The sequence below is a fragment of the Asterias amurensis genome, chromosome 2 (assembly GCF_032118995.1).
Source record: "Asterias amurensis chromosome 2, ASM3211899v1".
NCBI lineage: Eukaryota > Metazoa > Echinodermata > Asteroidea > Forcipulatida > Asteriidae > Asterias > Asterias amurensis.
In genome coordinates this window covers 11814961-11829541 of record NC_092649.1, presented here as the reverse complement: position 1 = coordinate 11829541, position 14581 = coordinate 11814961, and the positions used below count along the sequence as shown (strand labels likewise).

The 14581-nt window shown below is 36.8% G+C and overlaps 1 protein-coding gene across 1 annotated transcript in view; it reads left to right on the top strand.

The window, feature by feature from the left end:
• LOC139934047 (dynein axonemal heavy chain 3-like) overlaps positions 1-14581 on the top strand; it is a 109994-nt gene that overhangs the window by 8209 nt on the left and 87204 nt on the right. Inside the window, exons 2-4 of the mRNA XM_071928329.1 lie at positions 2819-2911; positions 8038-8209; positions 9644-9782. Coding sequence (XP_071784430.1) covers positions 2819-2911; positions 8038-8209; positions 9644-9782 — 404 coding nt within the window. The remainder of the gene's footprint in view (positions 1-2818; positions 2912-8037; positions 8210-9643; positions 9783-14581) is intronic.

Here is a 14581-nt window from a genome sequence, read left to right as displayed (position 1 = left end):
TAAATACAATAACGTTATTATAACTTTTGATAATATTAAAGGAAGTATCATGTCAGTGTAACCCTGAATGATGGTATAGAATAACCTAATTATAATGTATAGAAGAAAAAAAACAGTTGTTTTTCCATGCAGAACTACATCGTTTTAAAAAACACAATTATATCCTCTGCTTCTATGGGAAAGGAGATAATGTCTCCTCAAACAGCACTTGCCTTACGTGCGAGTTTGAAATTGTCAAACCATTGCATCTCACTTAAAGACACTGGACACTACTGGTAATTGTCAAAGACCAGTCTTCTCACTTCACTCGAAAACTACGTTACTTCAGAGGGAGCCGTTTCTCACAATGTTTTATACTATCAACCTCTCCCCATTAGTCGTTACCAAGTCAGGTTTTACGCTAATAATTATTTTGAGTAATTACCAATAGTGTACACTGCCTTTAAAATAGCCCTGATGTACACACAAAACAAGTACACTCCAAGATTCTCACAGAGCATTTTCGTGAGAGTTAACAACGTTTTTGTAAAATCAACATTTTTGCGCTGACGTGAGGATACATGAATATGTTCAAGAAATCGTTGGGTTGTTTGTGAAATGCAGCCACCAAGAGTGGTAAAAATATACTTTGGTTTATAACCAGAGCGGGAAGTGAACGAATCTCCCACAAATTTTTATTTATTTGTAGACTTCACACATTTTGAAGTACCTAAATTTTCAATTACAGCTGACTATTTTGGATATTTTTGTTGAATCTATTACACTCCAGACCCAAACCCTCGCCCATCAAACTCTCGTTCATCACGCAAAAATACTCATGGCCGACACTCATCCCCATAGTTTCTGTTTGCACAAGTTCTTGAATGATTCAGCGCTTGTAAAATTGAAGTGCACCCACAGATGGTCATTTGTACATGGATTAACAGGTACTATGTAATGATCGCATTGGATATGTTTCACTCATGACGGCTGCTTGAATTAAGTTTTTCAGACAGGGTGTCAAAAATTAACAGTTATGGTTTGACAGGTTTTAATTTTTAATATAAATGTCCCCTGTTTCCATACTTAAAATAAATTCTGTGGATTCCACCCCCCCCCCCCCTGCAGAGGACTGAGAAAGCAGTGAGTTGTACATTGTTTTAAGGAACAAATTAAATTATATGGTATTAGTTTTTGGCCTACACCAATGCGTGATGAAGCGCTATTGGTTCTTTCATATGCCACAATAGTTTTTCTTTGTGCTCTCCAGTTTTCCTTCCTATTGAAAAATCTGACACTTTTGCTCTCTGGCTGTGTTGTGGTCATGTGTTGATGTGGCTGGTTGCCCATGGCATGCCAGCTTCTTGAACACTTTGTAGCTGCGTTCTCCGCAACTCAGCTTCTCAGCTACTAGTTAGGATGGTTATTATTATTATGCAATGCTCAGCCCTGCCAGGAAAAAATTCCACTCTTAAAATTAATGGTAATAGTTTACAACTTTGGGTTCGAAGCCTACAGCAACTTTCGATAGTATAAATAAAGCATTTTGAGAAACAATTCACTTTTAAATAATTTGAATGTGATGTGAGAAGCATATTGTATTCCTACGAGGGATTATTCTTCCCATTGTAAACATATTTGCTCAGGTTTTTTGGTGAAGTCGCAAAAACGCTACCACTTTTTAAAATTTAATTGTCAAAGGTTAGTTTTAAATTAAAACAACCGAATGGTTAAAAAAAACTAAGGTATACTTCGCCTCTAAAATGCTATTTTTGACAATTACAGTGGAAATGTATACTGCATTATGCTGGTATGAACTAAGTTAATGAGTGAGCTATCACATTGAAACTAATTAGTTTTTGTAGTTGATAATTACCAGTCCAGTCTTTTAACTAGAACCTTGGTCCAAACCGATTACATTCAACACACTGCATGTTTTTTTTGTGGCACACAGTGTGAGCAACATTGTGTTGACCGATTGATTTTATACAAAGCGATGTTAATAATTGCCCTCAGTGTAATTTGCCAGGCTTCTGATTTGTTAATTAGACTACCCTGAACCAATATAGTGTGATGAAGTCAATCATTAATCAGCCAATACTAATTACTGTTTGATTGCATATATACCAATTAAAGAATTTGTTAAGTCATCAAGACTGTTATTTATAACTATTGATCAGAGTTCAAACAAAATCAACCAGAAAAGCTGGGGATAGCTCATTCTCCATAGCTGCCCCTCGCCTATGGAATGAGCTCCCCGCGGGTCTGAGAGAGGCGATCTCGTTGCCTGTATTCAAAAGCCTCCTCAAGACATTTCTTTTTCCCCACCCATCCTAGTTTGTTTGTTTTTCTTTTGTTTTGTTGTCATAGTCTCATGTAAAGCGCTCTGTTCTCCGTAGAGTGCTATATAAATGTTTAATATTATTATTATTATTAATAATTTTGAATCAAAGAATTTGTAAATTTTTGCCGCAGCACATTTTTTTCCTGTCCCAGCAGTGACATTTAAAACGATATTAGTAGTTCATCAGTCAATAGAATCTCACTGGTTCAATTTGCTCCATATAATAGTTATCCATAAGAAATTCCACAAAAAATACCCCATCAGAGAATTATTGAAATGTTGCCAGTGCAATTTGTTAACGTTTTATAGTCAGTGCCACTTAAAGAAAAATCCAGCAGACCCCCCCCCCCCCCAACCACCACCACCAGTATTTGAAGAATGTCGTCAACTTTGATAAACACTTACAATTCCTGGATGGTTTCAACCTGCTGGCTCTTTTTAAATCTCATAATCTTACTTGATGGTAACCTGTTATTTTCCTATTTTTTATATCAGGGTGTTCGTCACCAGATCTGCCAGCCCAATGAGTTTGAGGTTCTGTATCGACCTGACTTCATATCTCACCTGCCTCCACTCAGTGCACCTCAGGTAATTACTCAATCGTCAATTAGCTCAATTTGGCTATCTTTGCTTGTAAAAGTATGATTTAGCCTTTCATAACTGTCTTCTGGGCAGGCCTGGAATAACATGGAGCAGGCCTGGAATAACATGAAGGCCGTGCAGGCTGCTATCTGTTGCTGCAGATTTGGCATAGCCTTGGTGCCCTCCCTTCATAAATGATCTCGTAGTTTTACGATGGAAGTGCACTTTGGCAAAATGGAAATGGCTTTTCCCCTTTTAAAATGAAACTCCATACCTTGCTTGGTAAATTCCAGTTTAGACATCAATGGATAGAATTTGAAATTCTCTCTAAATGGCCAATCAGGAAACTTTTGAGACGTTAGCAGGCATCCCACTCACTGGTCCTTTTGCTATTGTTCTCGCAACGAGAACATTGGAAACACTGAGATCAGTTTGGTGGGATGTCTTAAGAAAATGTGGACAGGCCCTGCTGCTGTTAAATCTTATTTGAAAGCTCTTCTTATATGTAGGGCCCTACTTGATGACCACATAAATCTAGTTTTGAGCTTGTGTATGTTTTTTGTGAATGAAGGAGGCTCCCTTTTGTGTCAAGTACCAGTGGTTTGTTTAGGCTCTCAAGTGTTTTAGAACATGTACAAGACAAAAATATATGACATTGTTCTCCAGAAAAACACCTGGTTATCAAAAAGTACACACAATTGTACATTGGACCTAATTATTATTTAACTGCATTTTGAAAATAAAACACAGTACAGTCTGCTCTTGCTTCAAAGAGCACTGTTAAAGAGGTTCTGCTTAATACAGAGTATGTTCTGAAGTCTTGGATCTCGTTTTCTACCTCGGCATGTTTCTTTGTTTGCTTGATATTACAACATTCTGTTATAGAGAGGAAAGTTGGTCAGTCCCAAATGAGAGTCAAGATCTGTCAAAAATATGAAGGGTTTTTCCTGACACATCTGAAAACCAAAAGTAAATACAATATTGTATATATTTATTGTACTTACTCTTGGTTATTTATTTAAATAACCAGGAGTACATGTAAGTACAGTAGTATACAATGAACCTAGCAATTTATTTTTAACTTTGTATTTAAAATACAGTTTTCATAAGGGTAAGTTATCACCTTATCTTGAGCTTTTGACCTTTGTGGTATTTATGTCTGTATTATTTCCTAGTAAATTATACAAATTTGTCTTTGCCTAATGTTGACTGTAAAGTTTGGTTAATCTTTCCCATGAATGTGAGTGGAAAGCGGATTTTGACAGCATTTGATTGTTTTCGCAGCAAATGTTTTGCAGGAGTTGAACATAGCTCAACTGTTGCAAATTAATTTTATGTGAGTTTGTGATGTCAAAATTTGTATCGCATTCGCATTTGGAGGAAGTATGAACCGGACTTTTAACTCTTTTTTCCCCCCTTTGTTTTTTAAGTTGTCTGGTTTTATGCTTGGTCTTGATTGAGATTACATGTAGCGAGATGAGCAAATTTCAGACTTGGATCTCTGGTAAAAAATGAAACATAAAAATAAATTCCAAACAAAATAAGTCATGGTCTTTGATCTACTATTATCTTTAGCACTGAGGGGATTACTCCATGGGTTATCAAAAAGTGGCCATGCCATCATTTCAATATGCCTGCCTCCTTTGAGCTACAATCCCGGCCATATCTCGTTGGGCCCCCCTGCCCCCTTTCAATGTTGGTTCCAATTGCAGATTGTGTTCTGAGTTACAGTCAACATTGAGCCGGGGGGGGGGGGGGGGGGGGAATGGGAAGTGCACATGGAATTGTTGTGTATATAACGTTAGGAATGGGTGGCCCAAGCATTTTGGCCGGGATTATAGATCCAAGGGCCAGAGTTATTGGTCAGGCTCTTTGGGACATTTGTGTGAGGCGCTTGATATAAGTGCAGTTTATTATTGTAACAAATAATCGTTTGATAGGAACTGGTAGTTTGCTCTCAGGAATTGTCCACTTGATGCAGACAGTCATTTGAATGAACATAATTGCGGCAGGATTCAAGTGTTAAAGAAGTGTTCCAACATAAGTCAAAGTATTCAAAAACCAATTGTTCTGATTTGTGGAAGCGTTTTACGTGTTTAAAGGCAGTGGACACTATTGGTACTTTCTCAAAATAATTATTTGCACAAAACCTTTCTTGGTAACGACATGGATGTAGAATGGTAATGAAGTAATGGGGAGAGGTTAATAATATAAAACATTGTGAGAAACAGCTCCCTCTGAAGTGATGTAGTTTTCGAGAAAGAAGTAATTTTCATCGAATTTGATTTCAAGACCTTAGTCTTGAAATCCAGCATCTGGATGAAAGCACACAACTTTGTGTGAAAAGGGTGTTTTTTCTTTCATTATTATCACCCAATTTTGATGACCGATTGAGCTCAAATTTTCACAGGTTTGTTATGTTATGCATATGTTGAGATACAGCAAGTGAGAAGACTGGTCTTTGACATTTACCAATAGTGTCCAGTGTCTTTAAAGACGGTTTTGTAAATGTTAGGTTTTGTAAATGTTATCAAAACGGTCAAATGTGAAACATGATACTGTGAGACATGATACAGACATAACATACATTATGTAAGTTTGCAAATTTACATTTTTAAAATAGATATCTGTAAAAGCCTAAATACTAAAGTTGACAAAGGGGCTTACACTACATGAAATATGGAGATAAAAAAATGGATCAGAAAATTATAACAAGTAGATTTTAACACGGTGTAAAGAGATAGCTGACCATAGTATTGCATTACGTTTCGTTTGTGTAAAATTGTGACTGTGTATCACAAGATTTTGCTTTGGACTTTAAACTCCCTGGGATTGTACAGTAAGGATCTTTAGAAATAGCTCATGTGTGTTGTCTATAGAAAAGAAAACAGTAACTGTATACTACATGGACGTGTTATTACAATTATTTTGTGTGAGGGGTGAACATTTATTTTCCTACTTGCTTTGCAAGCTTGGTAGTTTTTCTTTCAATTTCATACCTGGGCTTCCAGCATCATGGTTGAGTTGTTTGAATTATTAAGTGTGCATATATGGATGTCAGATGATGTATGCTGGATCTTGCATTTATGTTTAGCATAATTATGTGAATTTCAGAAAGGGACTTTCTGGGGTAAAAAAGGAATATAAATAGTACTTGTGCCGTTTAAAGCAAAATGATTTAGGCTAATATTTAACCCAAGTTAATTGTAAATTTACATCATGGGTCACCATGGTAATTGTTTAAATTGCCTTTTAACCAACAAATGTTTTGTCTTTATGGTACAAACATACTTAAACACACATTTTGAGAATTTAAAGCAAATATATTTTAAATCTGTAAAAACACAGATTTTAAAATAACCTGTTCAAAGGTCAAAACAATTGAAAAACAAAAAATGCATTTTTTGTGTGTTTAAATAATACAAGTCTTCAAATTCAGAAAAGCCATTTTGGGAATATAAACAAATTTTTTTGCTTAGTGCTATTGTAACTTTGGTTTGTTTGTATTGGACGAATGAATAATAATAATAAAAAAAATAAAAAAATAAAAAAATGCAAATCGCATTTCATTTTCCACTCGATTGCCACAAAAGCAAAAGAAATGTTATAAAATTGCCTGGACAGACACACCAAGACAGAATACAGCCAGCTGAGAGCGAATTGTAAAGCCAGGAAATGGTCCGTATGGCTAGGAGGAGGAAGCGTTTACCCTGCGTCATGAGAAGAAGCGTTAGAACGGATACCATTAATGCCTGTAGTGTGACATTGCCTATCAATCATGTATTGTTATGGCTACAGAGACGCTTTGTGATGGCTGGGGCTTAGAGAGATGTATTTCTTGGATTGGTTTTATTTTATTGTCGCAAATTTGTGTTTGTTTTATTTGAAAGGAGATATGCAGAGATGAACCTTCTGCAAAACGAAATATTTTATAAATAAGGAGTGGAATGCTGGGTTTGATGTTGGAATGAACAGGTTGTGTACTGTAGAAGTGCAACCAGGGATACAAGGGATAAAGAATATTAGTTTATTTTACCCATACATCGATGTGTGTATAGCAAAATCCACTGGCATATTACTCGGATGAGATTTGAATCTATGACTTTTGCCATTCGTTGGAGTAGATTTTTTAAACTTTGCTTTTAAAAACAATGCATCACTTGCTAGTGTCAATATATGCTTCTATAATATGCCAATATGTTTGTTCTTATCAATCACAATGTGTGTTATACAGGTACTTCTGCTGACTCCATATGTCTAAAATCAAAGTAATTTTTGGTGAAGATTATAAAATAAATAATTTACAGTCAGGATATTTCATAGTTCAAGAGCCGTTCAATAAATTAAAAGATTGTGAATCTCCGTCTATGGTAATGACAGGAAAGTTTCTTGCAATGAGCAGTCGGTTTTATTCACCTCGTCCATGCAAATTTCCATGTATTAAATCGTTGCGGTACACGCTGCTAAAAAATAGAATTCGAACTGCCTCTAGCTACTGGGCAATCTTGTTGGTCCAGTTGGTAAGAAAGTGAACTAGAATTGCAAAGGTCGTGGGTTTGAATCCCACCTGAGTTATATGCCTACGTGAAATTTTTTTCACAGAGCTCTGGGAAAGTACCGAGTATACAGTGCTAACACACATCAGTGTGTATGTGTGAAACAAGAAATTAATATTCTTTATCCCGATGCAAATTTCAATCTATTAAAGCCAATAGGCCTATACACTTTCAGTACAGAAAAAAAAAAAAGGTTCACAGATTTACAAATAATTTACAGGGTTTACAGAAGGTAATGGTGAAAGACTTCTCTTGAAATATTGTTCCATGAAATGCTTTACTTTGTGAGAAAACATTAAAACAATATCGATTCTCGATAGCGAGAATTACGGATTTATTAAAAACACATGTCATGACATGGCGAAACGCACGAAAACAGGAGTGGGTTTTCCCGTTATTTTCTCCCGACTCCGATAAAGATTGAGCCTAAATTTTCACAGGTTTGTTATTTTATATATAAGTTGTGATACCGAAGTGTGGGACATGGACAATATTGTTTACCGAAAGTGTATAATGGCTTTAAATCCCCTCACCCAGTTTCTTTAACTCCACATTTGATGCATTTTTGTTTTCCAGCCGGCATTCAGTGAGAAGCCTAAGATAGTCCAACCAGGGGCTTTCACCCAGGCAGTGCCAACCAAAGAGCAGAAGCATAGCCGTAATGTCAGTGATTCCATTGCTAATAACTACACCCCATCAGCAAGGAACCTCACTACATCCATCATTTATGAGGTCACAAGAAAACATGGTAAGCTTTAAGACAATTTTAAATTAATGATTGCAAGAGTGAATTTTTGATCTTTGGATCAAAGCAGCAGGAATCTAAAATGTCTGATATAGTGGTAGGTTAAATGCTAACAACAGGGGTCTGTAAGGTGGGGTCATAGTTTGTTTCTGAACATACTATGAATACCCACAATAACAAGGCATACATAGTAGAAACTGATAATTGTAGTAGCTTTCCTCAGCAAGATGCAGATACCCAGGTACCCAGGAACACTGTCGGGAACACTTTCAAATAAGCTTATGGGCGATATCACGATATTATCGAATATCGCGATATTAATTTGGACACGATTTCGATATCGGATGGATTTGGTTTTAATCGAAATATCGATATATCACGATATATCGTGATATATCGCGATATATCGATATATCGATTAAATATCGCGATGTATTTGCTAGCTGAGACATCTTGCACCCCATAGGTTTGGAGTAAAACCAGAATAATAGGTCATTAGAACACCTCTCTTATGCTAGGACTGTCTCTTCTACAACTTTCACTTGGAGTTTTAAGACTGATGATGTCAAATTTCATTAATCGCGATTATATCGAATATCACGATATATTGTCGGCGATATATCGTGAATAAAATAAATCGATATCGCCCAAGCTTACTTTCAAATTGCTTTTAAAAGAAGACAAAAATAAGCTTACCAACCGAAAATTCCCTTTTGTATCTAGTTAAAAAAAAAAAAGTGATAATGGACTCAATGGCGTATAAAGGAACACGTTGCCTTGGATCGGTCGAGTTGGTCTTTGAAAAGCGTTTGTAACCGTTTATTATAAAATGCATATGATTAGAAAGATATTTTAAAAGTAGAATATAATGATCCACACATGTATCACTCAAAATTGCGTGGTTTTCCTTTTACCTCGTCGACAAACTTGGTCGGCCATTTATGGGAGTCAAATTTTTGACTTCCATAAATGGCCGACCGTGTTAGTTCGCAAACTAAAAGGAAAACTATGCAATTTTGAGGCAAATGTGTATGGATCATTGTATTTTACTTTTAAAACATCTTTCTAACTATATGCATTTTATTACAAATGGTTACAAACGCTTTTCAAAGGCCAACTCGACCGATCCAAGGCAACGTGTTCCTTTAATGAATGATTCTATATATGCAGTAAATCGCAGAATTCCGCGGTAAGCAAAGCCATAAAACTAGAGGGTTCACCTTATCAAGGGGATGCAACTTTCTTATTTAAAATATCAAGTAGTAAACCACAAGGGAAACTAACTGGCTCAATTGTAAATAATTTGGGGTTGAACATCGACAAATTTACTAGATCTCAGATGTGTGCAAGTTTTGCTGATTTTTGTAACCATACACGTATAGAAAAAACCAATGATACTTTCTTAAGAACTTTGAAAACTATTTTTTATTTGTTTAGAACGAAGACATTCAAGTGATTATCGCCGTGTGTCACCCCAGCGTAGAGCGACATCCACTCAACATGGCATGTCAATATTCCTAGATGGTGTGACCGCAGAGAGAAATGTCAGAACCAGTGGAGACTCACCAAGGAAGAGGTAGTGTAGTCTGGGGTAGTTAGGTTTTTTTTTAGCTGTTTCGTAGCGAAGCGCAGCGAAACAGCTCTTGTTTTTGTTAAAGTTTTTTTTATTATTATTTTTTTTTTTATTTGTCATCTTCAGAAAAATTTCATATAAGTGCTGATTTGCAAGGTTCCCAAAGAGCAATTGCAATGAAACTTTCAGGGATGAAAGGTATTGGGGCAATGATCATTGCAAAACAAGGATGTCATTATGACATCATCACAAGTCACGTGACGACATCTTAAAGGTGTTGTGTTTTAAATGTTTGAAAATTTATAACAAATCAGCCACAAGAGACCGTAGGTTTCTGTTTGCGGGATTGGGTAGGGATAAATTAGGTCTTCATTTTGTTTCGTGTGCGTGACCTCCCATGACCTCTACTTCCGGTCGAAACCGGAAGTGGCCCTCTAATTCAAAATTGGCAAAAGACATGAAGTTGCTTTTACCGATGTTAGTGCCTGGCAAGGGTGGGCAGTTCAAAAAAAATACCAATGACGTCACAAAATGCAACAGCGGCCTCTAGCGGCAGGTTGAAAATTCGTCAAAATGAACTTTTTGAAGATGTGTGTGGTGAAGTTTTTTGTAATCACTTCAAATTTTACACACACGTTAACTGTCAGGCAGCCATCATATGTGTGAAGTTTCAGATCAATGACGTCATTGGGGGTCACGTGACGCGGCCTTAAAGGTGCACTTTTTGAACTAATATAACTCCCGAAGTAATTATGCGATTATGTTGAAACTTGGTAGGTTGTTGGATATTGACAAGTTCTTGTGAATTGTGAAACGACGTCATGATGACGTCATCACATAATTTTTTATGATTTTTTAAATTTTTGCACCTTCAATTCATAAATTGCTATCTGAACTTGGTATAAGCCAAATTATTTTTTTAAATAGGCTGGACTGTCATAACTGCTTTGATGCAAAGAGAATTTCAAATTGAGAGGGACAATTTGAAAATTTTATTAACGAAACAGCTCTGCAATTATGTCTAGTTTTTTTTAATTTTTATTTGATTTTTTAGCAGCAGTTTCTTTTTTTCAAAACTGAAAGCAATTTTTAGCAAACAACATCCGACCATGAAGCAACAGGGCTCTGTTGGCTCTCTGCTTTGGCCTTGGTGCTCGTTTCCCATTAGAATTTACGATTTTCAAGTCGAAGTTCTCTTTGCAAAATAAAAAAGGCCTTGCCCTCTCAGAGATGAAATCAGGGGTCGTATGGAAGACAGTTTATGCATACGCCCGCTGCTACATGTACTTAAGTTTTTCATGAAAGCCTAACGTGCCTAGCACAGAACCCCACACTTATTTAATATTGTTCGAAGCGACAAAAACTTTCTTTGCAAAAACGTGTGCTTAAGAAAAATAATAATATTTGGTCGGCAAAGTGAATTTCTTTTAGTCTGGATGCCCTCGTTATACTTTATTTAGTGCTCAATATTGCCAACTGATGCTCAAAATGCCAACTGAGAAAAACCAACCAGTGGGGATAATATATTCAGGATGTACCAGAAGTATACCTACTTTTCTATACTGTTTTTATTTCCCCCATGCAGATATATTGTTGGTTACTTTAGTTTTCAATAGTTTGTTCCTCTCGCATTATTTCCTTCAAACAGAAACTCTCCTCGATCTGCAGATAAAACAATCTGAAAATATTTTCATAAATTCATAGTAAAACGTATACAGTAGTGTAAAACAGGGGCCTTTATAATCTTTTATTTCTGGAAATGTTGCAGTGTAAGAATGGGTAACCCAACTTGAGCAAAGCCCAGTGGGTGTTTGGGATGTGGGAGATATGACTACAGTTGTTATTTTTTGCATGGAGCGATAGGCCTAAATGGTAATGAGTACACCATTTCACCACAGAGGACAACCCTTAAAGTTATATCTTATGCAGCAACATGTCTTGAAATAGTTGAAGTGTTTGCCTTTTCACCTCAAACTGCACCTGAGTAAACTCCAAGAATGTGACTGCTTTAGCCTGCCTCCAGGTATTTTCCTTAGTTCCCTGACTCCCTGGAGTTCTCTAGTGGGAGTAGGGTTGACCTAGTCAGGCCAGACAACTTTGACCTTGGCTGCAGGCTGGGGTTCATCTTGTGTAGAAAAGCACAGAATTTTGATGGTTTTCATTGAAATGTGTAAAATTCAAAAGTGATATTTATGAGTACAAGTCAAATAGTACCTGTTTTGGATTTACACAATAACATCGTGGAAGAGATCGAAAGAGTAAGATTATTGTTCGTATACATGTAGACCGAACATTCAAGGAGTTCGAATAGACTAAAAGTTCCCCAGGAGTTATGTATTAGCATTAGGCACCCTGTTTCCTTACTCCATGCTGATACTTATATCACTGAATTTAAACTTCTAAAGGTGAACCACAGAAAATAGGCCAATTCTGAAACCATTAGGCTCATGCTTTGGCTCTGTCTATGGTCTTAGGCACTGTCATTCTGTTTGAAGTCCCGTAGTGAAAGAGTAAATTTTTTCAAAAATACTGATTGAACCCAAGGCGGAGCCTTAGTTACAACTGTGGTTAAAAAAATCGGCCATACAAAAATCAACCATTTTCAACCCTTCCTATACAGCCATTACAGAAAAACACTTGAGCAATTTTTTTATAACTTCTCTAAAAAGGGGTTAAAATAGTTCATTCTTCAGTGTCAATTTAAAACTGCTTGTTCCCTACATGTGTTTCCACACAAAAGTGTAATAAACAGTCTTTGACAAAAAACTTCCTGGTATTTCACATGCACTGGGGAAAATTAAGATATTTTTCTTGACGTTTGTCCTTTCTCTATGGTTCAATGTTTTGTTCAGTGATTACTTTTCGGCACCACAGAACTAGCCCAAGCTATGAAGTCAACATAACGGTCAAACCTCATCTATTGATCTGTGTGCTCACGCCACAGCGGGTAGTTACTGGTGGTCAATCAAATAGCAACTGTCAATATTATTCTAACAGAGTGGACCTTTGTAATTGGCTTATTGGGTTTAGGACCCTGGGCAATATTGTTCTAGAACCCCCTCTAGGACGTACATGTACAGCAAGTTTACAGAAAACAATTTTTATTCTTGCAGGAAAGTGTATATACAGCCTCTTTATTTGTAGTTGCCAATGTAATTTCAAAATCAATTGTCCAGCGGTGACATACATCATATATATTTTGTATGCATGCTTTACAAAAATTAAACATGTGCATTTGATTACAAAGGATTAAACGTTAACTTTATTTTTGGGGGAGGGAAGTTGCAGTAGGTGTTTACAGAGACTGTATATGACATTAGTAATAGAATTGTATGAGCCTTTGATATTTCTACCGTTCAATTTTATTTAGCAGATGAAAAACACAAAAGTAAAAAAAGAATTATGAAGCAAATATAGCAGGGATTAAATCTGGTTTCATTCGGTTATTTTTGTTTCGGGGAGGTGGGTGGATGGAAGTTTTCTTTAAAAGGCCCTCAAAGAAACAAAGTTAAGGTATTGCAGGACCATAGAGCAAAGACAAGATTTGCTATGGTAGGACAATTTCCTTCCTCCATGTTAGGACCAAATGAGCAAGGACCATTGATCTATGATAGAACGTGACAGCCCTGATCATTCTCTATTTATAACTCTGTTTGTGTGTGTACTTAGTGCTCAAGCAGTCAAACCATCCCCCTTCTTAAGACTGCTCAAGGGGTTCATTGCAAGACCAGAGATTACATAATTGTCCTAGCTCAGTCAATATTGAATGTACGTGTTCAGGCCATAGAGGGATCGGCTGGATTGTCAAAACACACATTATCTCTTTTGTCACTTGGATGACCAACCTGATGTTTACCCTTGGGATAGGTTTAGTGGATCTTGTTCCTTGCAAAATGCCAGGCAGACTGTGTCCAGTTGCGGCTACGGCTACAGCTGGATCACCATGTCAACATGTCTTTAGTACCACTCTTAGCAACAGCAACAGCCACAGCCACCAAGTAGGACGCGGCCATAGAGTCTTATCAAATCTGATTAAATGAGAAAATAGATTTAGCTGTGACAAACTGCATACCAACCAAAAGGACCTATGGTATAAATGCAAAAAGATTGTTGATGGCCTGACGTTTCAACCCTAGCAGAGTTTTTCTCAAAGGCTAAATGAGAAAGACTTTACAAATCAAATGAAATCGAAAAAATTCCATGCACTTAAGTGTTTTGAATAAGTTGAAGTTCAACAGATTCAGTATTGCTATTGACAGCCAACATTGATAAATTGGGAGGGGGGCACTTTATGGTTAGGATGTTGACTCACTGCCTGATGCATGAGTTTGAATGGTAGTTGTTGTGGTCCCTAGCTAAGGAGGTTTATCATGTATTAAAGTTTAAGTTTTACAGAAAAAACGGGCACAACAATTGTTGACCAACAATTGTTGACCTACCCAAAACTCTTCCTAACTTAAGACTAATCTTAGGACTTAGGACGAGTCCCAAGCCTGTACTGTAGCATGCGGACCTTAAGATTAATCCTAAGTTAAGACGAGTTACTCGTCCTAACTCAAGATAAGACGAGTCCTAACTCTTTGTGAAACCGACGGCTGGTCCTTTACCATTCACCTTATAACTGAACAGTTATATTCCAATCGGTGTTTAACAAAGAAACACCTAAGTGTCTATTATCAGTTGAGTATACTTTGTCAGGCATCCGGCCCAAGGGGTTACTAAATTTACCCCAGAGAGAGGGGTCTCGAGGGTCCTTAAAGAAGCCTCTACCAACACCCTGCCATTGTTATTTCTGCACCAGC